General features: G+C 46.7%; 1 protein-coding gene across 1 annotated transcript in view; it reads right to left on the reverse strand.

The window, feature by feature from the left end:
- The window catches only part of LOC306753119 (nck-associated protein 5-like), a gene marked incomplete at its 5' end in the record, with an annotated part of 107,158 nt that overhangs the window by 27,469 nt on the left and 51,782 nt on the right, over positions 1-27,907 (reverse strand). The window contains 4 exons of the mRNA XM_079236962.1: positions 1,213-1,386; positions 4,649-4,739; positions 16,096-16,229; positions 23,895-23,958. Of these exons, the coding sequence (XP_079093088.1) occupies positions 1,213-1,386; positions 4,649-4,739; positions 16,096-16,229; positions 23,895-23,958 (463 nt within the window). The remainder of the gene's footprint in view (positions 1-1,212; positions 1,387-4,648; positions 4,740-16,095; positions 16,230-23,894; positions 23,959-27,907) is intronic.

Raw genomic sequence — 27,907 nt, forward strand, 5'->3', positions numbered from 1 at the left:
TAGCGTTAAAGTGAACAGAAGGGAAGCGAAGCCCAGATGTCTCCAACGTCTCCAGGTGAAAGGGCTAGTTTGGAATTTTTAAAGTAGGGTTGCATAAGGTACCGAGTCTAGATAAGTACCACATCAACCACACTCCAAAACATCCACTCTATCCCTGTGAGGAGGAAGGAAGTGTGTGCATGAAGGTTAATAAACGATCCTCTGTGGTAATCGTAGCCCCGGTGTCCTCACCGATGGGCATTTCTCCTAGAATTCTGTGTGTTTTCCTTAAAGCTCCAGTTATAGACCACAGCGCGTGCCGGGCTAAGGTAATGAACAGCATCACTTGAGCAGCAGGAATACGAGCCGGGCAGCGCTTATTTAGTGTCTGTGGAGTTTATGCACCGCGCGGGGCAGTGATGTATCGCCTCCCGCTCGGCGCATCCATCACCCCGCGCCAGCGGAAGGGAATTAAATGAAGGATAACTTTTGATGAAGCCGTTTAATATGTAATGATTAGGTATTGTGCGTCGCTTCCTGCGAGTCGGGAGATAACTTACAGCTGAGGAGCAACGGGGAATTAGCTGTAATTAGGGTCTATTTTCTAGCACAGAGGCTTTAGTGTTGTTTCAAGGACTCTTGTTCTTTTCACTTCTTTATTTGTGCACTTTAGTTCCTCTTTAGTTGCATATATCTTTTAAATAATTGTGCACGATGGCAATGAGGTGAAGACTATGCCACACCTCCTTCCACCACATCAAGAGGAGCCTCTTGGAGATGAAAAGGTACGGCTGGTGGCCTAATCTAATTAACTCCGAGTCCTTTAATTGCAGAAGCAATCTGAGACGATGTGTCCGGTGGCTTTGGTTTAAAACAACACACAAACATAAAAGCAATCAGCGTGGATCGCTGTGGATCGCTGTGGCTGCTGGCGGCGGAGTGCAGCTCAAATCCCCGAGCGCAGAGGAAAACAAACCGGAGCTGGAAAGCAGCCCGGAGCCCCTGCAGCGACTCTCGCAGGACGACTTTGCTCTTCTGAAACGGAGGAGGATTTGATGAGCTGTCATGCTTTCAGACGCTACCGAGCGAGGACTCTGACAACTGGCAGACGGGCCCGGCCACAAAGGCTCGCCAGCGGTGGCTGGAAGAAGGGATGAAGACGACTGAAGAGGCAGGAGTGGAGGAAAAGTGAAGGAAGGTAGGTAGAGAGAGAGAGGAGGGTTCAGGAGGTACCTCCAGGGCCTGGAGGCGATCCAGAAGGGGCTTGGTTCTGTCTTTGTCCTCTTCTGCTTGGCTGGCATCAGGGTCGGCGTTCAGCGGGTCCGGATCCGCACGAGCGGACGACGGCGGGGAGCCGTTCGCCTCGGGGCCGCCGTACTGCTTCCGCACTTCCTCCGAGAGTTTATCCTGACGCACAGAAACAAAAACAAGAGGAGGTCAGAGGAGGAGGAAGACGGAACATTTGGCACGGAAAACCCTGAGCAGATGGGAAGAAAGCGCTCAGGAGCGAGGAAGGAGACAAGAAAAAACGGGTAAGGAGCCGTGAAAGAGAAAAATCAGAGAACGTGAAGGGGGAGAGCATCAGATGGGCAGACGGGACCAACAGGGGCTGCAAAACATCCCATAATCCCTAATCATGTTTCACTTGTTTTCCAAAGAGTGGCGGTGACCTTGAGGGCTCCCTCTCCGTCTCTTTGCCAGCTATCTTTTTCTCTTCTGTTTTGTAGTTTTTTTGGCCTTCATGGCATCTGCGGTAATTAACTGGTAATAATGAGCCGCTAATTAGGCTTCGCCCGGCTAACAGGGAGGAAAATACAATGATCTCCGTGTCACAGAGAGAGATTTTTTATCCTTTTTTAAGGAATCTTTTGGAGCCAAAAGTATTTTAGGTGTTTTACTGAACATACACCCACTATAAAAGATGTGGTCATTGCAATAGCAGCTTCTGGTTTAAAATGAATAAAGGAAATAAAAAAAATGTCACATTAAATTGTTCCAGCGTGTTGGAAATGTCAGGATTCGCTATTTTACCTGTTTTATGTTATTGTCCGGCGAAACAATGAAGAGTTTCAATATTTTCGACATTTTCTAAGTTGATAACAGTTCAACAACTAAAGAGTGATTTTTCATTTGAATATAACTGTCAGAGGCCTGAAAAATCTCAAAAATTTCATCAGCAGAACAAAAATAAAAATTCTGTTTTAGATTAAATCAGTTTATTTCAGTTGTTGGTTGAGGGAAAACCTGCAATTTAAAGACTTCTTCTTGGATTCGAGAACATTTTTGTGTCATTTTTCATTTATTTTTAATACTTTAAGTCATTTAAATAGTTATCAAGGAGGTATTTCCTTCTCTAACCCTCTTACTGGAGGCTATGTTCCCACAAGGCAACAAAGCAACTTGGACATGTGCTGTGATGAAGCAATGCTATCTGGAATTCAAGACTTATTCAGTGGATGGAGAGTGATGTATCGTGCTGCACACACACACTGTTTGTCATTATAGTCCAGCTCTGACAGATAATTGTCAGCGCTGAAGATACCTGTGGTTAATGTGCCGGACAAAAGCTGAGGTTAGCTGCGCTAATGGATGTCTGCAGCTCTTCTTTCATACATCCAAATGCAGCAGATACTTCTTTCTCCTAATAGGAATTGGAAATAATGTCCTTCAGGGGCACTTTTGTTTTCGGCTCCTCTAAACATATATTAGGTTTTCAATCTTGCTCGATTCCATCAGACGATGGAGTTCGAAGGCAATCCTTTTTTAAAAAAGTCACGGGTTTTAGTGAGAGACGGCTCATCAGACGACTCATCAGACGGCGTTAAAGGGCTCGGTAATAATCACCGCGGAGAGAGTCTGCCGAGGACGAGGGGAGGAAACCTCGTCCCTCGCGCTGCCCTTTCCAGTTATTGAGTTTGTCTGCTGAGCACACAGGATGCAGCTGGGTCCACGCTGGGAATAGCTCCGTAATAACCCTCCCAGTGTGTTCTGTGACGGCTGAACACAAGAGCAAGGTGTGCATACAGACACTAAATATACATGCTCTTTGCATAACCGCTGCTGAGATATGAAACATCTTCCGAAGCACAGTTTCGTGGACGTGTTTATTCCATGAAGGGGATGGAGGGAGACTAGATTTGCAAACATCAGCATGTTCACAGTGAGAAAGTTCACCTGCGGATACTTTGATCATTATACAGAACATTAAGTCTTGTTAATAATAATAATAATAATAATAACTACAGATGAGGCTGCTGGTAGTCTTTAGTTTTGCAAGAATATGGTCATAAATCAAAAGCATGCTGCTTTTTAATTGCTGAAAACCATCTTACAGTCGAAATTAGAGTGAAATATTAAAGAACATTTCAGAGTATTGGAGTTAAAGTTACAGCAGGATATAGTTTAGAATTGTTTTATTTCAGTTGTTCGATTATAATAGATATGTAAGACATTCTCTGTTTAGCATTTTTACGCTTTTAAATCCATTGCTGCACCAAGAAAACTATGATTTAGATATGGGTGAATGTATGAAAAAAAAAGCTGCAGAAAACCTTCACTTATTGTCACTATTGCACTATTATTATTATACTGAATTAGTTGGGGTTAAATATTTACTGAACACACACACAAACACACACACACACACAGCACTTCATATCCCACCTCCTATCGCCCTCGTCATTCTGCTTCTCCTCAGCATAATCCATTCGTGGCGGGGAACCCTGGAAGGATTACTGCGTGTGCACGGAGAACCCTATTTGCATATCGTCTCGTCATATTTTCATTATCCAGCTCCTGCGCCTCGGGACAGTTTACATCATTTGATTTTATCACGACCGTTCTCCTCCTGTGTCTTCGGCCGTCCTGACATTTAATCTTATGACGCTCGTTTCTTTTTTTTTTCCCAGTCTGCCCACTTTTATTTGCGCTCATCACTCAAAAGATTTTCCGCATCTATTTCCGTCTTTTATTCCCAGTGATGAACGCGTGTGGTAATTGATGGAGGCTCTTTTTATTTCACTCGTTTCCTCCCATCCCCACGGAGACTTTTTGGTACCCGGTCGCTGCTTTAAGGGCACGGACGTTTTCAGTCTAACCTTTTGTTTTTACCTCCCAGTTTCATAAAACTGTCCACTGAAAACTATGATAGTCTACCAAGAAATCATCACAGAAAGAAGTGTGTGCTGATGCTGGGTATGCTCTGGTGTGTTTTTTTAGATCAACAGATGAATGCAACACATAAGTGGAAAGAAAAGCTGTGTTTTTTCTTCTCAGACATGGTGATAAACAGACTGAGGCAACAGCACTTCGGTACTTCGGCAGCGTGTAAACATGTCAAGCTCCAAATTGTGAAGCGTGACCCCCGCGCTTCAGAAATATCGGTTTTCTTTCTGCTCCATCCCGCCGGATATTTATCTTATGCAACGTGGACGCGCTCACCTTGACTCAGCAGAGCTTTATTCACCAGCATCTGAGCCAAAGAGTGAGACGGATGGAGAAGCTTTTAACTACAAAATGATGCCACATCTCTGAGTAAACATGGAATATGGGAAATCAAAGATACCGATTCTGATAGCTGAATTTATGCATTTCCGATACTGTTATCGGGACATTTCTCCTCTCCAGACATCCGTGTGTTTTCAGTCTTGTTGAGTGAGCATTCATTTACCCTGTAGGCCTTCATGATGTCCATCGGGTCCACAGCCGTCGGCTCCACACCGCCCTGATTCTGCAGCAGCGACCGCACCGTCTCTTCCATCCTGCACACAGAACACATGACACGTGTCAGTTCACATTTCATTTCGAAGCACCAGTTGGTTTTTCACGTTAAGTACAACAAAAGCCGGATTATCCAAAACATCCGGGGCATTGTTCCTTGTGAGACGTTGCTGCTGAGCCGGCAGTTTTCAGGCAGCAAACGTGTTTTTATTAAATCACACCTGCAGAACAGCCAGAACCAAGCCGCCCGAGGACCTCCGGGTTCTAGTGGGTTAAAACGTCTGAAATGATCACCAGCTGCTGAAGTGAAGGCGCCGCGATAAACATCGAAACATACTCAAGCTGTTTCACAATTTGAGTCCGTGTTTGTTGTTCGAAATGGATCATTGCATCACTTCAATTTTGATTTTTTTATCCCCATAAGCATGCACACACACAAACACACACACAATAAAAAGAGAATGGGACTGAATCAGTGCCAGAGACACAAGATGGATGATGGTATTTTATTTCAGGAATGAATCCCAACTTTTGCTCGGTTCGCGATTGAGTGCAAAATGTGCAAACACAGTACTTACTGACTTATTGTTTGTGATGTTGTAGGCGTGTGTCGGCTGATGGTTTGAATTAAGTGCAATCAGAGCAGCAAACACCGAGCGAGTGACCTTGGCCATCAGGTTCTGGTCCCCTCAGAACAATCCGAGCCTCTATTTTGTGGCGCTAAACGCTGCCATCTGCATGCAAAACAGGTGGCAAACAGTGCTGGTATAAAAAATGCCTCTATGCCTATTTTCCATCTGAATAACAGCCACGTATCTTCCTCCCCTCGAGCTGCAGGGTGAGCTTTAACCCTACATGCACTCACTTTCTGATTCTGTAAAAAAGAGAAGAGAGAACCACAGACCACTAGATTAGCTGAGATGACCTCGGACCCAGCTGGGAGGATGTCAACGTAAAGGAGCCGGTAAAAGTGATTCCTGTCATTGTTAAGGAGGAGGGCTTTGACCAAAGAAAGGCTTTGAGGGAGTCAGTTGGGAATCATTTTTGATTTCATCACACTCTCTTTTTCTTTTTTTACTGGTTTGATTCACAGGGAAATGACACAAGACGATGACCAGGACTTTTTGAAATTTTAATAGGGATAAAAAAGTGTTTAAGAAAAGGAAATACATCATTTAAATGGACGTTAATGTGTTGGGTGGGATTCATTTAATTCACATTCAAGAACAGTCTCCTCATTTTCTCTCCATCCCAAACTCATGACTTCTTATTATCTCATTAGTAGGAACCAATTTCTTGAAAACTTCAACTGTTTGCATAGATCAGGATAGTTTTAACTATTAAACTAAGATGAATCGTAAAATAAATAGTTAATTATTTTGGAATTATTACTTTTATTTAACACTTTTTGATGAGAGTTAGAAGAGAAAATTATGATTCATGTTTATCTGTTAAATGTGGAGCTGTGGAGCCAGTTAGCTTAGCTTAGCATAAAGACTGTAAACGGAGGGAAAAAGCTAGCCTGGCTGTGTCCAAATGTTACAAAATCTGCCTAAAAGACTTTATTGATAGTTTTTGTTCCCAGTAACCTAAAAACTGAAAGGCAATGTTATTAAATGTATGAGACGGTGCATGCAGAGAAAATGGGAACAGCTTTATTTAAAGTGTTTAGTTTTAAAGTGTAAAGTTTTATGTAATGTGTCCTGGAATGTGCAGTCTCAAGAAAAACCCTGCTGGTTAACACACAGTATCTAGTGATTTCAATCACTTGAGAATAGCATGCATATGCTCCATCCTTGCTTATGTAATGATCTCCAAGTGCAGCCCTGCTCGGCCCTGCATGGCTGTGGCAACAGCGGGTGAGAGCGAGCGCGGGCAGGACGCCGCTAGCTGCACCATCTGTCCGGGGCTGAGCCATAAAGCCGGCTGTAATCAGGCCGCTAGCTGCTGACTGAACACTTCGGTGGCAGATTGCTCCAGTTCCTGCTTTAAATGCCGGCCTTAATCAGCACAAACCTATAGAGCAAAGAGGACGTGACACAGACGGCTTTAAAGTGCGGAGACGCTGACACCGGGTCAAGGACTCGCTGACGGGCATGACCAGCATGGCGAGCAGGGGATTCTCGGCAGGTGACCACCTACAGATATAGCCCCGGTGCGGGCCCCTGGTGTAATCTTACATCTTATAATGACATTCAGGTCACAGAGGTGAGCATCTGTTTTTCTGAAGGGTAAATACCCGGCGATCTTGCAAAAAACTAACTCTGGTTTAAAGGAATTTACAGAGTCCTGTAAGACATTTGCTATTTTTTACGGCACAATAAAAAGGATATTTAACCCATTTCTCAAATTCCTCAGCCTTGAGGGGCGGGTCCGTCTGCATTCTTTTCCTTAACTCAAAAAAAAAAGCTGTTGCTTTTTATTTGGAAAAGTGACATTTCCTCTCCGTTTCTTTTTTGCTCCTCTAAAAATCCATAACAAGCCGCCAGTGGACACGTGCAGGACGGATATGTAAATGTGGGACTTTTCAAATTAAACCTGAAATAAGGGAAATATCAAGAGGCGAGGCAACAGATGGAGTCCAAATTATTCTAATGTTGCACGAATGGCAACATGTGCCAAATGAGCCGGAGAGGCAAATGCAAGATTAAGTGAATGAAATCAGGGTTTGCTGACGAAACATCCCAGTGTGACCTCAATGACCTTCGCATGACAGAGTGGCAGGATGGTAAGAAGCACTTTGATGCCTGCTTCCTCGTGTTGCAGCTGGAGGGGGAGGCTGTTTTGAGGCGTTCGTGGCACTCTGGAACACCTGAAAGGAACCCTTTGTGGTTCCAAACAGCCCCACGGAGCTGCAGCCTGCTTCCATTTCAAAGTCACGTAAAGCACAGATGTGCAGGACAGACTTTGGCACTTTTTGACGGCCGGGGAAGAGCACTGAAGGACTTTGAAGATCAGCAGCGCTGAAGAGACTAGAGAGGTTTCATGTGGACAGAAAGACCAGGCCTATTTGAGAAGATGCTTTATATTCTGGGTAAAAACAACAATTCATCCATAATGTTTCTAGCTGGAGCTGAATGCAGGATTCTGCTTGAATTACTAGTTATCATCTCATTTTATTTGGCAACTCATGCAGAGCAACAACACAAACAACACGTTGCACAATTACCTCCCAGTAATCACCATCGATGGTGCGCTGATTACTAATACCAGCAAAGCGCTTACAACCAAAAAAGCAATAATTATGTATTAGCATTTATGTACCAGAGAGCTAATTATAAAGTGATTCCAAAAGCAGAAAACAAAGTACATTTAAGTAATTAAATCTAAGCAGTAAATGCTTTGAAGAACAGATCGGGACAAGCGTCCAGCAAAACATCCTGTAAAATAAACAGTGTAATTTGTCAGTACTGTAAATTCAGCCTCCTGAAACCTATTTATATGTGAGAGAGAGTCTGCTAAGCGCCAATGATGGATGGATTATAACTCTCAGATGACAGAGCATTACTTTACATAAAGAACACAGTCCTGCTCAGAGTGATAGTGTGATTAATCACAAAAGTGCTTGCCGAGGACCTGTTGAAAACATCATTCGGGGAAGGAGAGAGGGAAGGAAGGAAGGACGAATGTGTGTGTGTGTGTGTGTGTGTGTGTGTGTGTGTGTGTGTGTGTGTGTGTGTGTGTGTGTGTGTGTGTGTGTGTGTTTTAAGGCCACGTGTGTGAAGGAGAAAGCAAATTCTGACTTCCTCTGACCCCGGCGCTGCACAAGTTGAATTTCAAGCGTGGCGTTCGTCAGCAGTCCAGGAAATACAATTAAGGGTCCAATCAATTCCCAGCCTGCAGGCACGACGCTCTTTAGTACAACCTCTCCACACACACACACAAACACAGACACACACACACACACACACACACACACACAGACACGTCGACAGCTCCGAGGTGAACAAAGTGATGCATCATCAGAACACACGGGGACAATTAGAGGTGAAATGCTGTGTGTCGTCTGGTGCCAGCTGCTTGACAAACCTGCGGTTAACGCATGAAAAATTCCCTCTCTTCTTCTTCCTCTTCTTCTTCTTCTTTTTTCTTTACGACTCAGCTGTCAAAAGTCACAATGACGCCCGAGACTTCAAACGAAGGAGCGCTTCATTCCAAACTGTTTCTATTCAAAATGAAGCTGCAGTGGCTTTTCGACGACGCATTTCGTCACAGCCCCGGAAAAAAAAAATGATCAAAGGACTCCAAAGATCCCTCAAAAGCTGACAATCGGAGCTTGAAAAAACTTACCCCATCTTGAGTTTCTCTCTCCCGCTCCCTGAGCTCCATGTGGAGGGACATCTGTACCGTGACCTAGACGCTATTGCTTAAAATGTGGGTCTCTGGGCTGAAATAGGCCATGCAGTCATCATGTAAGCCTGAGTGCTTTCCGCTCAATGGGCCGGCAGCGTGGTCTGTCCCGTGGCCCGGGACAGCAGATCTCCTGTTCTCGTTCTCCGTCTCCAGCGTGTCATTATCCGACACGCGGCTCCGTGCATAGACAGCGATCTGGCAGCCGAAGACTTTCCCATATGTCCCGCGTTAAGCCCTCTCCAAAAGGAGGAGGGCCCCCGCTGGGAGGCGAGCACGTCGGTAGTCTCGGATCAGACGGGAAATCAGGGGATGGACTCGCAGGGATGAAGCACGACGAAGGACAGGGATCCCCCTGTTTGGTGTGTGTGTGTGTGTGTGTGTGTGTGTGTTTGTGTGTGGTTCTTCATTGGTGATTAAGAGGCTTTAGCTTTGCAAAAAAATCAACACTTTCTGTGCAAGAAGGGCTGCATGCCAGGACACTCGCTGCACGATCAGAGATCTGTGAGTGCCGTCTCAGATTTACAGGTTGGATATGTGGGCTGCTAGCATATTAGCTAGCTTGTGAAAATTCAGAATTCAAACTAAAAGCCTGTTGTTCCTTTATCTCAGAACACTTGGAAACAAGACTTGCCGCTCAGGATAAAGATGACATCATAAACTCCATGGTAAGCTTGAGCCACAGAAAACGCAAAGTTGTAACATTATTATTATTATTATTATTATTATTGAGAGTCAAACCTCTGAACATCTCATGCTAGCAAGTGAGAAGCTAAATGACGGCGAGCACCAGAGATCAGTGGAGACGCTTCGGCTCGTCTCCGCTTACACTCTCACTTTATCAGCGCTGTCAGCGGCTCAGGTCGGCCGAGACCCTCTAATCAGATTTGACCGGTGAACAATTGGAAAATCCTTAAGCTGCTGAGATGATAGGGAGAACAATCACCTGGTTGTGAGGCTGAATGGAGGCCATCGGGGGCCGACGGCTGCAATCGCCTTATCGGACCTACGGAACTGTCCGTTTCGGCACAAGAATATCCATTCTTCCTCTCAGACTCCTTTTCATCAAATCACTTATGTACGCCCACTGAATGATTGCCTAGCTTAACCCGACGCTAAGCCACTCTTATCCTTTTAGAGCTGTTTTGCAGAAAACATGCGAGGAGACCCTTTTCGGAGACGTGACCCAAATGAAGAGAGAGAGCAAACTAACTAAACGAGACACTTTTTGTGAAGGGGTTGGTCCAGTTTATGGCCTTGAGGACAGGTCAGAGCTGTAAAAGTCGTGCACATCAGTCATGCACGTTACAGCGGGGTAGCATTACAAAGGTTTTCGCCCCATCGTGACCGCTGACTCCCGTCCGCGACCTTTAACCTCATCAACAAGACACACATGCCACGGTGTAAGAGATCAAGAGGCCATAGCATTTAGTATTCCCTTAAAGTCATATTTCACTCCAATATTTGCGGACCGACTGCTGTGAAGAATAACTGCACGAGATGCCAATTTAGCATCTTATTGATTCACATAAATAACAGTTTACTAAGCTCTTTCATTCTATATATTTAGCTTCTAATTGCACATAATAAAACAATGAATTGATACGTCTCCGACTGGGTGTAATCGAAGACGAGTCAGCAAGGAGGGTGAATTAAAAGAGACATATGGAGGGAAGCATATTTAGGTTATTCCTCTTTCATCCCTCCAATCCCACTACATTTGGAAGGATTTAGAGCGTATTCATGATGGCGTCCCACATGTTCACCACTGGCCAAAGGAAGCAGTTAGCAATGAGGGAGCTGGCAGTCCTCCAGAGCATCTCGCTGGATGGAGGCCTGTCTCTCGATAGGTTTCAGCCATGTGTGTCCCACATGTGAGACGGAGACAGGAGACGGAGGGAAGACACCGCAGTGGGAAACCACAGTCACACCGACAGCATGGGGTCCATTACTTACGGCAGGCGCCGGGGAAGATGGAGCGGGGGCGGATGATGCATATAAAACATGACGTCAACTATTTGCCATGCAGAGTATTTTCATAAATATTATAATCTTTGAAGTTAATGTTAAGAAATCACAGAGGCAGGTGGGAGAGCTGAGGCGTATTTTCTATTAAAATGTCCTTTTTGTTGCTCATATGATGCACACATGCAGAGTGACTTCATAAAACACGATGCACAGAGCATTCTAGCATATGTGTCGACCAAAGCAGCTGCCCGACACCCGAATCTATACTGCGACCATGAAGCAAAGTTTGGCTTCAGGCCACAGAGAACAGGCGAGCTATCATGATGTGGTGACGGATGCCCTACTTCCACAAAAGCTTGTGATCTGACCTCTTTCAGCTCGCCTGCAAACATCATAACCGGCGTGTTTAATCCGAGGCGAAAGTTAGCCGAGTGGAGCGAGCGTGTGAGTGAGTGTTTGTGATCGTCTGGCATAGTTACAAGCAAGTAATAGGTCGCCCTTTGACCCGCAAACCCAGCGCGGCGCTTAGGAATGGAACAGACTTTGTTCCCCTTTTCTTTCTTTTTTTAAAGAAAAAGGAAGATTGGTACCAAAGCTGGTGATTTAGTGCAAGCGATAGAGTAGAACAACCCAAATTAAGTTCAATCACATGTAATTCCTCGCTCAAATTTGGAAGAGAGGGGGTGAAATGGACCAATAGATCCTTTAAATATGAGGTGCTCCCAAAAATAGTCCAGACACCTATTATCTATTTAACAGCTGCCGTCCCCATTGGGCCGGAGTAAGGAAGTAACTTCAAAAGGCTGACCGCCCCCACCCCTCCATCCTGTTAATGACCCCAGATGTGTCGTCCCGAACAGGGGCCCGATTCATCCGGCTGGACTCTGCAGCCGCCAAAAAGCATGCAGGGAGGTGAGGGGGGGCAAATTAAGACACTCGGTCCGGGGCGTGGCTGAGATGTTGAGATGATTAGAAGAGAGGGCATTGATCTGCAAACACAGTGCAATCACTCCGCTCCCTCCCTGAGCAAATTTGCCGGTCCAGCTGTGCAGTCTGAGTAGTGCGGCGGTAATGAGAGTAGCACATGAATGCATCACGCGCGCGCACACACACACACACACACGCAGTTCAGAAACTTTACTCTGCAGACCGTGGAGGGAGCTCAACCTGAGCGTGACTGTCTAAACAACAGGTACAGACTTCGAAAAGCGCTGCAATTCTTGCCTGTTTACATCATCGTCCTCCGACACACACACACACACACACACACACACACACACACACGTTTCATCCACACATGTTTTCACACACTGAGTAATGTGCAGAAAGAATACGCTGCTGAGCCGTAAATCTGCAGGCACCAGTCATCGTCTGCTGTTGTTGTTAGTCTAGCCGTAAGTCTCCCAGCATCCTGCCACGAAGAGGGCCCTTCAAGTGATTCAGAGTCGAGTGGAACCGGGTCGGCCTGTAAACGCCTCCGTTTTGCTGATGAGTGCATGTGTGTTCTGGGTCCCAATGACTGTGATCTGACCGCCGAGTCAAGAGGAATTTGCTTCTGAACTATCTTAAAGCAAAGTGGTTTACCTTCGCATGCCTCACAGAGAACAACAGTGACAAAAAAACAACAAATATCTCAGAAGTCAAGATATCGAACCTGAGCCCCTGTGTTGGGTGTGTGTGAGCAGACTCGTGAGCAGCAGCCAACAAAAGGCCTCTCGCTTTTCCCTTCTCGAGGAGTGTCTAATCTCCACAGCAGCCAGAGGAGTGACGACAATGAAGTCTCTAAGAGGATCAGAACGCAGGCTGAACCCAAACAACTCTCCCGACTTCCGTTAACAGAGAAAATGAATCCGCCGTTTCCTTACCTGACGACCGTCTGCCTCATCTTCAGGCCCCGCAGGGCCCCCAGCGGCCCCCATGTCCCCGTCTGCTCGCCGGTCATCCTATCTGGGAGACGTGGACGCCGGAGCCTCCTCGCTGGATAGACGTCCAAAATGCACTCGGGTGGATTATACTTCTATGCTCGTTTCAAGACCGCAGAGTTGTCCGAGCGGCTCTCGGTCGCGGCCCCCTCCCTCCATCTCTTCTCCGTCCGGCCCTGGCTCCTAAAATGTCTTGCCCATATGGTAGTAGCGGGACGTCCAGGGTGGGCTGAGTCGAGGGCTGGAGTCTCCCACTAATCCGTTGGGAGTTTAATGACGGCAGACCCTGCTAGTGGTGGTGAAGCCCTGGGGGGTTGACCAAAGTCAGGAGGGGCCGGGCATGTGACCCACCAGGCTCACAGCCCAACTGGTTGGGGGCAGGGCGTGTGGATATGTGTGTGTGTGTGTGTGTGTGTACACCTATGTCTGGAGCTAAACGGCCGGTCACTTGAGGAATGCAGCCTTTTCTGATCTCAGCCGTGAAAACACACGCAAATTGAGCTCTTGAGCGGATGAAAGTGGAAAAAAAGAAAAGGCAGTTGTTCCAGTTTCGCCGATCCCTGCCTCGCATTCAACCCCTGTGTTACAGGGACGCACTGAGGCAAACACACACACACAGACACACACACAAAGGCCGTAAGATTCCCCGGAGGTCGTCTGGCTCCAGGACTGACTGTCTGATCCTTTTTGTTGTTGGATTTTGTTTGTTCGTGTGTGCGACTCCAAGCAGCTCATTACCTTTTGTCTCATATCATCACAGAACACCTCTGTCTCCTGGAGCAAGCTTAAAAAAAAGAAAGAAAGCATGTAGCTGAATCTAACTGGCCCTTATTTTTGCCGATGTTTTTGAGAAATCCATTTACCGCTCTCATCTGCATAGAGTTTGATATCTTTGCTCCGACACTCGGCCGGCTTTCATCATTCAAATTGCTTCGCCTGTTACCGGCCTGATTCCACTTCCATCCCCATCATTCAAAGCACAACCTCAATGAATTAACAATACGCAAATCAATTGTTGCCCGAGGTCAAACAGATTCCAGTCTATTTAAAAGATTGGATGTCCACTTACCATGATTTGCGGCGCGTTATCTCAAAAGACACTTTGATTAACTGAGGGTTCTATTCCCCTAATGTGCAACAAACACACGGCTAAAAGAGGCGGGAAGTGAAACCATAAGCCAGTAACTGGAAACAGTGGACGGAAGTGGGGCAGAGGTCCATGGGAAGACCGAGTTATCTTTTTTTTTCTTCTTTTTTTCCTGGCTTGTAAGTCTCTAATTAAAGTGACCTCACTGATGTCCCATCTGCCACCACAGCAGAGAGCCAGCAGTTATTGGCTGCCGCGGGATGTGTGTTAATCCACTGCAGGGCCAGGTACGCGTACACACACACTCTCCACACACACACACACACACACACACACACGCTCGGTACACTTGTTTGTTCGCATTCAGATGAACACTAAACAAAAGATTAGGACGTGGACGCAGACTGAAATCCTGTTAGCGTGTGTTGTGCGGCCCTGCAGGGAGATATCGTTGGAACTTGTGGAAGGCGAGCAGCTGAACTTTTGGTTCCCCACGGACTCACAAAAACACTGACGGAAATTACAGCAATTCAGCACGATGACAACGGGGCGACGCGACTGGAATGACGACGGCTGAGCGAGGTGGCGAGGTTGGGCGAGCATCCCCGTCTCCGATAAGCGCTTTTTTGGGGGCACATAATGGAATCTTTGTCTATAATGCAGAGCCGCAGTCTCGCCGGCAGCCGCCCGAGCGTCCAATGAGAACGATCCATCTGGGCGACCCCTGCCACGGCGAAATTCATCAAATTCATCTGTCTCCATGGGGACCTGCGCAGGACCCAATCAGGGATAAGCTTTATACATTTCCCACCTAATAGAAGTGCGGCGCGTTCTCTGGCTGCAAGACACAGACTCCCATATTGCCGCTCTGCTATCTGCTAATTCAGCAATACAAGCACATCCGGCCACTTTAAAGACGTGGAGACGTGCAGGTGCACAGCATTGGTTTTTGTGACGATTTATTTAACTCTGACTGAACAGGAAGTCTTGAAATAGCAACTGGAAATTGTAACTTGTAAACCATAACTTGTATGGACCTCTAATGGCGTACAAAACGAAGATAAATTGGTTGAAACGCCCTAAAAAAAAAGCTGCAACTAAAGGACCCTTAGCTCCTGTGGTAGAAGCTGTAAACTGTAAAAGTCTGCCTGGAAAAAAGGATGTTAGGACAAGAAACACCACTGAGTTCACTTCAATGGAATATTTAAAAACCTGTGATAAATCTTTGGAACGGCTCTTAAGTATTTGATTCTTCCCCTGGCGGGGCCGCTGCTCTCATCTGCACTACGGCTCTGGGACCATTAAAATGTACAGGATTTCCTCCACCAACTTAATGAGAAGATAAGCAGTTAATGTGAAATCCTCTGGACTCCATTTCTTGCTGCAGTAAAGCACTGAATGCCTATCGCCTAATTAAGGCGTCAACTGGGCTCCGACTCCTGATTCGCCGCTCTGTCACACCTCAGCAGCCGCGAGACGGAGGGGCGGCTCGCACATTTGAGGTTACCGGAGTTATGACAGCAGCATTGTTTGAGAACGTCACGCTTTAGGAGTTCTCCCTCTTTGAAGCGAGCGCATCACATCGAGCCGTCGTTTGCTGACGACAAGGTGAAGGGACTTAGGAGGAACATCAGCGAGGTGCTCAGATGCAATGGCGAGAACGAAGAAATGAGGAAAAGGGAAGGGCGAGGCGGCCATTTTGATTCTGAGGGCGTAAAGACAGAGTGGTGACAGTCAATGACTTTTATTGAAAAGGGATGGAAAGTTGAAACTTTTTGGTTTTGATTTGTGTGCTCCAAATGTTTTTGACTTAATCTACTCGCTGGAAGATGAGCGATGACAGACAGGACATGTGGGTGGAGGGAGAGGCGGGGAATGCTACGACGTAGCTCGTAGCTTGTAACGTCCATCATCGTGACTCATCCCGTGGCCCAAAAAGCAACGTTTGATTCTCATTGTCCAGAAAAGGCGTTTTTAAAATGCTTGTACATGTTCATTACTAGTAGATGATCGAGTCTGCTGCCGCCGTTGATTTTGATCAATAGGTATCAGGGTTTCCGTCTTTTTTACCTGGAGAATTGCTGCTGCAGTGAAACCATGTGCGCCCGTCCCAGCTCTGACTCCTCCGTCACTTCCCGGAGACGCTTCTCGCTCTCCAGTCGCAGGCGTCGCTCTTCCTCTAGCTCGTGGATCAGCTTTTCTCGCTGTGGAAACAAAACAAAAACAAAAAGAAGAAGAAAGTGTCAGTGGTGTGTGGCCGGAAAGACTCAAAAGAACATCCCAAAGTCATACGTTCATGGCCTTGAATCCATGGAGAAGAGTAAGTGGAAATAGAATGTTTCAACATCATGATCATCGAAAAATAATAAAGAAATCTCTGATAAAATGTCCTCAAACATCCTTCTTTTGTCTCACATCCGACGCAGGTCACCCGGGTTCTCCGTCGTGCTTCGGGAGGTTAGGGAAAATAAAAGAATGACATTTGCGCAGCCGGACCGGCATCACCTCCATAGTTTGTTGTTACTTTGAAACACTCTTAATGAAGCGCCCCTCTCCTCTGTTGCTGTGACAGAAAGTTCACACTAAATGTCAAACAACATCAGCCTCAATCTTTCTCTGCACTCTCACTTCCCGTTTAATGTCAGCGCATGTGCTTCCACATTACCCATTATATCTATTACACAACTATTGATGACTAACTACAGGGCTCTTAAGTGGTCTTAAGTGTTTTGGATGTTTTGGGTCATCCTCAGAATGAAAATCTCTCTTTTCTCTTTTTAATTGGATGCTTCTCCGTCGGCCACCTGCTCCCAAACGAGAGGAACATCCTCACTTCAAAGACTCTGTCGGGGACAAAATTTGGCATCGGGAGTTTTTTGCGGAGGAACTTTGGGGCCGAGGGTTTTGGTCTCCGGCTGCTGACTATTTATTACAAAGCAATTGCTTCCATTTGTTTTGGGCTGAAGGCTCAAGCGGTGAACCATCTGTCACCATCTTGTCAGGAATATCAGCCGAAAATGTAAAAAATATAAGATTGTAACATCACTGGAAATTGGTTGGAGGTGAAAGAGAACAACTGGATTGCTAAAAAAGTTGATTCTTTTGGCAACCCAAGCTACAGTTATTGCCGAATGAGATATTTGGACTAACACGGAGCAGACGTCTTTCATTATGCTGTCGTTCTCTGGCTGTGAATGCAGCAGCGGATTATGTTGTCAGTCCCGGGTAAAAGATTATATATATTTATCTGACTTGAAAGGTGAGATCAGTGACTGCTCAGAAAGTTTGTCCGCAGTGTAAACTGAGTCTGTGATGACTTTTTCAGTCGGCAACAGAGACTTCAAATGTTTTTTTTTTTCGTGTCTGTAATAAAGCCGTGTCATTATTCAGTGCAGGGCTGTAGAGATGCTGAAGTGCTGCTTCACACAAAAGCATTCTGGGGACATCTAGTGGCGGGAAAAGGACGATGCTGTTATCATTAACATGTGCTGCTACCATTTAAAGCGACACCATCACATTAAAACTACAAAGAAAAATACCCAAAACAACTGGAAAGCTTGTAAATCACCTTTTTTTTTGTACTGTGACCATACTACGTGGAATGCAAGCACTAAACAAATCATATTTCATTCAAATATATCGCTCCTTGGCAGGAATTCTGTCACAAAAGCAGATTGTAACTGAGCGAATCGGTCCAGGAGAGAGAATATTAAACCCAAGTCACCATTAAAACCAGTGCTGGTCCTCAGTCCGGCTGTAAATCCACGGCTACTATGCAAAGTGGATCTCGACACAACAGGGAGGCGCTGCCTGTCAGGAGTAATGGCCGCCGTAAATCCAGACGTACAGAGGCATAAAGCAGTGCATCCCCCTGCCAAGAGCCGAACCTATGTATCTGGCCTAAAACCAACCTTTTTCTGGCTCTTCTTCACCTTCTCTTTATGGAAAAATGGGCCAAGAGATGAAAGAAAGGCGACTCGTAAAGGCAGACAGCATTATGTGAGTGTATTAGGAATATTTACCGCAGGCCATAAGGCTGTAAATATGTTTTGAATGAGACAAACTGCTAATTACAGGAGAAACCTGCAGCATCCAGTAGTTTAGTTGGTTTTCCTCTCAATGCAAACACGTAATAATGTACATTATTGTTCAGCCAGTTGGCTTTAGTCCTGGTCTTGGTCTCACTGACGCCCGGCACAAAGCACCGACAACTATGTGTCTGCTGACGGAGTCTTGCCAACCACCTCTATAACAAGACAGGATTTATGGTCCACGTTGCAGTAAAAAGCCCTCGATTGCTTTAGTTCAATATATAATTTCAGCCATTTAACAAGGCCTCAGGCCATTAAATCAAGCATTACCATATCTTTACGTGGCCAGAAAGCCCGAGCGATACATTACAACTCTTCCCAGTCGAAATGTTTATTGTCGACGCACCAACTTCATGGCTTTTTCTTCATGTGGTAAAGAACATGCTAATTGAAAGCATATTCTTTAGTAAGCCGTACAAAAAGGCAACACGCCCTGGGAAGAGATCTCAAAGTCAACACGGACGTGGGACGTGATGAAGACATGCTCGGCAACTTTCTGTGAGAATGTTTGCTTTAGTTAATCCAGAGTTTGAGGACATAATCCTCTCACTGACTGTCTGTCCAGAGGAGGCGCACCACCCTGTTTCTCCTGTGGAGGGCACCGTTTCACCAGAGTACAACTGGCAGCTCTAACAAAGCAGCTCTAACCAACAATGCAATGGTTGTGGGGGGGTGGAGAAGAATAGCAATATCAAATGGAATAGACCAAGTAATCTATAAAAAATGTCCAGGGTAGGATTTTATACCACTCCACTGAGTCATATATCTGAAACCGGCCCAGATTGGGCGTTTGGGGATTATATTTGACCTCTATCACAAGCGAGGCTGCTTTCATTTCCTGCTTTCATGACAAAAATGTGTCCATCCGACAGACTTCATCATCATCACGTAAAGCTGGAGATTGAATGGACTTGAATGCAATTGATTTCAATACACCGCGTGCATTGAAATAAAAAGGCGAAATATAAAAGCGTGTTTTATCATATAGGTTATACCGCGTCCTCCCTCTTACTTCTACATCGACATGTGTCTACAATTGTATTAGTTGCAGCGAGGGCCCAGAATAAACCTCGCCTCTGTAATTGGACTGCATTAGATGGTAATAGTATTCATCCGAGCTGAATTACCAGAAGACTCGAACCCCCCTGATACCCTCCAAGATCCACAGAGGCCTCTAAATTAATTAGAGGCCTCTCCTTGTTGTGCCGTCTCCCATAAAAGAGGAGCTGCAGTTATCAGGTTAAGTGCATGTGTACAGTATTGCGCGGCCATTCTGTCTGTTGTCCATCTGCAACTGTACAGTGTCCATGCCGGCTTTTGGGGGTACAGTTCAGGGGGCTCAATAATCTCTTCATTACCCAGAATCCCCCCGCTGCTGTCGGAGCTCTTTGCCTAATCAAAGGGCCGGGAGCGGATCTCTGGCTCGCTGCTAAAGCAAACATCAGGGACACAATGCAGCGCGCAGGTTCTTCATTCATAAATAAAACATGCCACTCGGCTGTTTGTGTTTGCATATGCGCCTGTGTGTGTGTGTGTGTGTGTGTGTGTGTGTGTGTGTGTGTGTGTGTGTGTGTGTGTGTGTGTGTGCTCGTCAGCAATTCAAATGAAAGTGTAACATGAGGTGGATTTGGCCACATGGCACACATTTGCGTTGCCAGGTCAGATAGGATGAAGACAAACCCCAGTGATGAGATTTAAAAGAAAAGGACCTTTAAATGAACTCCCATTCAGAGTATTTCCAGGATGTGGTATTAGCTACGGTCGACTGGAACATTTGTTTTCCGAGATGACTTGTTATAGAAACCAAACAGTGTTTTATTCACTAGAAGTCCGCGTCCCCCAGGGCTCCATCAATTCAATTATCACAGAGAGCCACTACATTAGAGTGTACCTCTTCTCTCTTAGACAGCCGCGGGCACTATAGCAAATAAAACACACACCCCGGGAATATGCTAAATCATACGAGAGGCCCATTTATCATTGCCAAGGAAGCGCCCCCACCCGACCCACGCACTCAGAGTCGCTCAGTCACACACTCTGCAGAGTGGGTGAAGAGGGACGGTGTGGAGATGCGATTTGGGCCCGGCTGTCAGCGCTCGTCAGCCGGTGAATGTGCCGAGTGCTCGGGGGGGTGGGGGGGGGGTTGTTTTGGGGACCCCCGTCTTGGCCGTCGCCGCTGTCCGCGGCTGATAAGGCCAATCGGCAGAGACAGCACCTGAGTCCCCAGACCTCCACGCTGTCACACACCCTGCAAACAGCTGTCAGAAACACTCCGCGAAGGTCCCAGAGCGCCGGGTCTCCAGGAGGACCGGGAGTCTTTTAAAAGCTCCATGGAAACCTTTCTTTATCTGCTGGACAAAAGATCCTCAAGGTGCATTTTATGGTAGTTTAAACCCTAATAAATCAATGTCAAACAAACCAGGATATGGTCTAATTACCACAAACTAATTATGCCAAGTGATAGCCACACTCTTACAGTATCTGCCAGTGTGGCTTCTCTAATTAAAGTGGGCATTCAGGCTTAAAACAAGTGCATGCTCCTTGATGAGATGGTACAAGCTATGCCACGTGAATTTTGCAAACTGCAGCCCATAAGAAATCTGCATTCAGCTGATCACCATCTTGGCCCCAGGGCCCTCTTTTTGCATACTGTGCCACCCGCTCCCACTTTATATTCACAAATGCAGCGGCTCCATTCTTATCTTTTGCGTCTCCGCGAAACACTCTGGAGAAATACGGACTTAAGAGCTACACAATTAGGATAAGTTCAAGCAGAAAAAACATTTCCCTTTTTCATCGTCCGGGAGCTAATCAAACGCCGCAATCAACCCAAACGTCCCGGGAAATCACCGTGAGTGGATCTACTGTGTGCGCGAGACTCGTATCTGTTTAAGCTCAGATATCAGAGGGCGTCCGCCAAAAGAAAAGAAAAATAAAGCCTCTCAAAGCGAGATTCTCACGTTGTTTAGACAGCCGTTTCCAGCGGTGGTAATCGAGCGTTTTTTTTAACGGAGAACCCGGCCTCTCGCCGCAGCCTTTACGAGGCCGCTTGTGCACTTCTGTTTTCCTCCCCGACAGGAAACCCGGCATCCTGCTCCCTGACGGACTTGGACTGCACTTCAGAGTGGCATCAGACGCAGAGCGGGCCCTGCCCTGGACCACGCCTCTGGGCTCGGGGGTGTGTGTGAGGAATTCCAGGGAAAGAAACCTACAGCGGCGATGAGGCCGTGAATGAGCGGTCTCACTCCGCACAGACAGGGCAGGCTTGTTGGAGAGAAAACCAGAGGCCCCCTTGGCAGAATAAACCCTGACCTGTGCTCCATCACACACCTCACCGGGGGGAAATCCACTGTTTGTCTTGTACGCCATTTAAAGATGGCGCCAAAAGCACCACGTCCTCGTGTGAAGTTCAAGAAACAACCGGGCGGTCTGAGAGAGGGCTGATCTGGCAGCTGTTCGAGCGTATCGCTCCGGACTAATAACAAGATGCGTCTTGTGTGGCCGCGTTCGTGGTGGAATACTCAACTATTGAGTATTCAACTGGCGATAAACGACAAAAGGGTGCTGTACTTTTGCACTTGATGAAAAAACGAAGGCCTAGTTGTAGCAGAGGCGTGCGAGAGGCGTCTTGCACAATCATAAAGACGCTCGCATGCTTTTGAGACGCGACGGACTCGTAGCGGTTACGTCGGGATCACGGCGGAGACAGAAGCAACCGGCGACGGGTGTGTCTGTGATCGCGTTACACAGAAGACGCTAATGGATGTAGAGAGGAAACACCGAGGCAGGGAACAGAGGGACATCAAATACAGAGGAGGAGGTCGAGCCACTTCAAAAGTTCGTGGCTGTTTTTTAATCCGTCGCTCGCTCTCTCTCCGGGTTCGCCCCTTGGCAAGGCGAGGATGGGGGTTGGGGAAGCGAGTGGGCATTAAGAAGTTGGGCGTAAAGGATGTGGGGGTCTGTGGCTGGTGATCAGTTCCCACTGCACACCACCAGCACTTTGACAATTATCTCCTTGATGCAGCAGTCTCGCTTTTCCCTTTCTATGGAAGAGCGTCGAAGCCTCCCAGGAATGCCAGAGAGAGAGAGAGAAAGTGCAAGAGGGACTCCGACGGGGATAATCCCAATTTCAAATGGAGCTTAGTGATATCCCCCTCCTCCCTTTCTTCCTTCCATCCACACCCCCCATCTAACCCTCCTCCTGTCTGGCACAGAAAACTCATCCCTCTCTCTCTCTCTTAGCGTGTGCATGCGCAGACAGCGGTCCACACACCCCTCCAAAGTAATAATTAGCATGTCGGCCGCTACTCGCGTGAGCGTCAGTCGCTGCGAATGATATATTTCTCTTACGTCGACGGCGAGGTAAAGTGTTGACTCAGCGAGGGGTTGGACACAAACTGAGTTATATTACGTGCACGCCAAAGAGAAGAAAACAGTGAAATGCTAACGCTACGAGCTAAAGGTGAAAAGAGGCTACATAGAAGATGTTTTTGGGCTTTGTGGTCTATCTTTTCTTCTCACAGGTGTAACAAGTGACTGTAACTGATCAGTTTAGCCCCGTCTGTTCCCACAATCCATCACACTGGATGCAACTCCCACGTGACTACGGCAGGATTCATTGGAGGATGAACGCATTCCTTTCATCTGCAGCAAATCTACTCGCTGTGGAAATCAATACTGCACCTTCTTGTTTCACACACACACACACACACACACACACACACACACACACACACACACACACACACACACTACAGTGATGACAGGATTGGGGGAGTCACAAAAAGGTCAGGGAGGCGGGGGAGAAAAGGAGGGCCGCCACTTGACTTCTTTCCCCTGAATTAGCCCATTGTATTTCATGTTTACGTTTATGAACCAATGCAAAACGTACATTTTCCACACGGAGAAACGTTCACGCAGTCGATTCCCTTCTCCGGCGCCCCGTAACGCGTCTTCAGCTGAGCTCGAGTCTCCGAGCCCTCGAGCAATCTCGAGTATCCGACCCTGTGATCTGACCTCCTGACCGTGGAGGAGCATGGAAAACAAGCGCTCCTCCTTCAGGGGAACAATGGTGAATCCCAAAGAACACAGAGTGAGAATCTCGCAGCGTATCTCAGCCCTTGTGTGCTGTTGCTTCGGCCCGCTGCCATAGAGAGAGTGAGAGTCAGAGTGCAGTGGAACAGCTGGGCTTGCAGTCGGAGCCGCAATCAGCTGAGCTCCACTCGGCTCCATCATGGGGTTCACTGTCTGACCTGCCTACCGTGCAGAGATGCACACGTTCAGAGACAAAGACAAATACAGATATAGAAGTGTTGTTCCTGCAGGAGGCCTGGAAGGGAACCAAATGGCAGACAAATAACCGCTCGTGCACGAAATTTCGGCGGAATCGTCTTCTTCAAGACGTGTTGAGACACCAAAGATTGACTTTGTGTGTGTGTGTGTGTGTGTATGCTTATGTGTGCGTGTGTGTGTATTTGTGTGTGTGTGTCTTTGTGTATTTGTGTGTGTGTGTCTGCGGAATAGTCTTCTTCAAGACCGACCGAGGAAGTGTTGAGGCACCAAAGATTGACTTTGTGTGTGTGTGTTTGTGTGTGTGTCTGTGTGTGTGTGTCTGTTTGTGTGTGTGTCTGTGTGTGTGTGTGTGTGTGCGTGTGTGTCTATGTGTGTGTTTCTGTGTGTCTCTGTGTGTCTGTTTGTGTGTGGGTGTGTGAAGTGAGCACACTGTGGCTTCTTTGGCTTCTTTCAGACTAGAGAAGAAGCAGTTCCACTCTACCGTACCATTGTTCCTTCGCTCTTGCTCCGTGCGACTTCCCTCTGCAGGCGAGCCACGGCCAGCTTTTCCCTAAAGGAGGAGAAGGAAGAGAGAGAATAAGGGTGAGTCGTGGGGATTAACGTTTGGTGGGTGACACACAGCGATTGACAGCGATACTTTTGCATTTCACTGGCACTCAAATGTTTTGCATTTTCCCTTTCTGTTCCCAAAAAGGTCATTCTAGTCGAGGGGGAAAAGCCTCATCTTTGTCTGGCTTCTGCCTAACAGGAGGATCCTCACAAGCCTGCCAGAAAATCACACACACACACACACACACACACACACACACACACACACACATGGAGGAGACGGGGTCGTCCGCTCACCACGCAAAACGGAGAGCTTGCAATTCTGTCCGGACGAAAATAGCTCAGAGGAAACAAGAAGCAGGGCATCCTCGCTCTAGACCTTACACGCTGACACACACACTCAAAACAGACTCACACACACACACACACACACACACGTGAACCAGGCCAAACAAAGAAATTGACTGTGCACGTCCAATCCGTTTCCCACGTGAGGCATTCCAGACTTTAATGGGGTAAATCTTGGCACACCAGCGTGGATAATAAAGAGCCCTGTTTCGTGGCCCCTCCTGGGGCATCACAACTGAAAACACAAGTGAGACGCTGCTGCAGGACAAACCAGCGCGCATCTGACAGTCAGACATGAGACTGTTTGTTGAAAGCTTTTCGTTCTGCAAGTGTCTGAAAGTACAACAGATGGAAAACGCCTCCTCTGGCAGAGTCACACGCGCTCAGATCTTTACTATCGGCCAAAACATCATTATTTCTAATGTCAAATGCTGCATTAGTATTCATAAAGATGTAAATATATCCTGCTCTAAATGTCAACACTGTGTTGACACAAGGTGGCACATGATGTCCGCCAATTATCCCGCTTACATGCATTGCATTAGGTGTGCTGATCACGCTGATGCATTCATGTGTTGGACAATATTTAAGATGGTTGTGTTGTTGCTCACAAATATAGCAATAAATAGTGCTGATTGTGCAATACTGTTATTTGTGCCTTTTACCTTAAGTTTATTGTAATTGTGTAAGGAGGACCTAGCAAAATGAGCTTTTCATTGTACAGAGTAACTGTCTGTTATCTGTGCATATGACAATAAAAAAAAATTGAATGAGGTAGAAAAAAAAATTCCACCACAAAACACAATAAAAGTGAACAAAAGCATGTCAAAATGACATTACATCTATGTTGTTCGAGAGAAAAACTAGGATGTACGTTTATTTGTTCCAGATTTCTGCGCTCACAAGAATACATCACACTCACAAAGACAGCTAACATGGGACCACGGGACCGACTGAAGGAGTGTATGCAGCAGACACACACAAGTAATCGCAATCACCTGCACATTGCTCACATTTCTCCAGTGGAGCAGACTCCCAAAGCCCCCAAGCCCCCCGAAATAACTCACGACTAACGTCTCCCCGTCTCCTTTAACAGTTTCTGAGCGGCTTACCTGTCACAGAAAAAAATTAAAAAAAGGTGATTACGAGGCAGCCGGGGAGGTTCGCTTGACGTCTGGCCTGAAGAAAGCGAGCTGGAAGCGACTCTGATGGGACCGGACTGAGCCTGGCACAACGATTGTGAAACACACCGGTGCGGTGGTGACAAATCTGGGAGGAAGTCAAGCAAGGCAAGGGGTGTGTGTTTGGGCGTGTGTGTGTGAGTGTGAGTCTACATTTGGGCTTATGTGGGGAGTTTGTGTGTTTGTGCATTCATAAATGTGGGTGTGGGAGCATTCAATAAAATCAAAGTGTTGTTTATGCGTGTGTGTGTGACCACTCGTAAATATGTCGGTATATATATGTGTGTGTGTGTGCGTGAAAGTGTATGACGGCATGTTCCACACCTGAGACTGACTAATACGCTCATGTTCCAGTTACACCATGTGTCTCTACCGATTACGACACGCCGCATGTTTCAAAGTGTTACACTACCTGGAGAAGAGAAATGGGTGATGTGTGTGTGTGTGTGTGTGTCTCTGGATCGTCTCACTGCAGATATTGTTTTGCTTAACAGGACCGGGCCTGGCATTCCTCCAGTCTGTGTTATGGCTGAGCGTCAGCCCTGCAAGGGGTTAAGTTTCAGGCCACTTATGCACAGGCATGTTCCAGGAGCAGCGGAGCATGAGCCAACCGAGCCCGGGGGAAAATCATCGCCAAATATAGAGCAATTTGACAAATATAATTATAGTAACTGGCACAAGCGGTAGTCAAAACAGTATTCTGGTGCGAGATCCTCACCAGAGACAGTTGGCACCAATGTGGATGTGTGTGATATTTGAACAATCAAGTGCAGATAAAATGTTTACAGCGATATATTCCGCTTTGAGTTATGAATTTGCATCGAGATGTCCAATGTTGTAATGGTGTCTGGTGGGAAAAAAAGGTGGGTAAATCGTAATTAAGAGGATAATTCTGGTGTTTTGTAGTAGTGATACAGTAGAACTTTTAGAGAATCTGCTACATCATTGTCAATAAAGTATAACAATGCTAAAATCTAATCCATTTTTCCAAAAGTAATTTTTTCCAACACAAACATTCCCAGTGTCCCGCGTGCGGCTGCCAGCTTCTCGTCCCGGCCCTCCTGCCAGCTGTGAGACGGGTTTCGACCCCAAGTAATTATCTCCATTTCTAATGGTAAAGTAATTAGTGCAATCTGGCAACATGACATCACTCTAATAAAGTCTGGGCGAGAAACACGAGCAGTTAGACGGCTCGGGCCAGCAGTTTTTCCACATTACACCGACTTTATGTGGACGTAAAGTCATAAATATGCAACCAGTAACGTCTGCAATAATCACAAAGCTCCAGCTGAGCATCTAGTTGTGCTCTATATGCAGCATGCACACATGAATGTGACTAAAAGGGAATTATTTCAGGCCACGGGCCATGCCTTCATGCTGTACATCCGAGCGTGTGATGAAAGCACAAGCTGACAGTTGCCCGTGTATACATTCCTCCTCCTCCTCCTCCTCCTCTGCTGCTTTCCTTCCTCTCGGAGCCTGGACTAGTGAGTTCCAGTGTCGACGTGGACCTCCAGCAGTTCCCAGTGACCTGGAATCACCTGACACCACCGGAGGCCTTACCCCCGCCGAGCCTTCAGTGGAGCAAGCCAAACCAGCTGACAGGCGACGCATCACACGCACACACATGTTCTCTGGGGTTTCTGCTTCTATGCATCATAAGGGAACACATACGATTACACCTGGAATTTACGGTAAATACATACTCATTGAAGGTATAAAGAGGCTACAAGTTATGGTTTCTTCCTCCCCCTGCTTGCATACAAATACAAGTTTACTTCTCATATTTTTATTTGACGCCATCTGCTGTCCACCCACACACACCTTTAAAAAAAACCTTTTCAAATGCAAATGCGGCAGCATCAAACGCTCAATGTCCCTTCCTCTGAAACGAGACAGACAGCGCAGAGCGATGGTGACACCGGCGTTTCCTCCGCACGTTCTCTTCTCCTCGCTCCAGACGCTCTGCAAAAACCTCACGCTTCCTCCTCAGTTTTGCTCGGGAGCGTTGTGGTCGAAGACGGCGGTGTGCGAAGACACGATCTGTCAGGGCCGAGGGAGGATCAATCACAACGAGAGCGTTCGCCGACCTGAGCCGACATGTTGGACTCCCCGTGCGCTTTGAACTGCATTGTGGGAGGCAGACGCTTAGCTGTGTTTTCATCACTGTTATCACGGCTCCTGCATACAGGTGGTTTAATCCATTGTACATTGTTTGCTGTTAAGCACATAATGAAAGAGGAAAACAAAAAAAGAGCCGTCTCTGGTTTCCTATTTCCCTGCAGTGCTTTACACCGTCTCATTATCAAGTGTGGTTAATCTCCCGTCTGTGTGTGTTAACAGATGAAACCCCACATAATGCTGCAGCCAGCGGTTACTCATACAGTATAGAAGATGCAAAAAAATCTTTCCAGTATTGTC

The sequence above is a fragment of the Taurulus bubalis genome (assembly GCF_910589615.1).
Source record: "Taurulus bubalis genome assembly, chromosome: 21".
NCBI lineage: Eukaryota > Metazoa > Chordata > Actinopteri > Perciformes > Cottidae > Taurulus > Taurulus bubalis.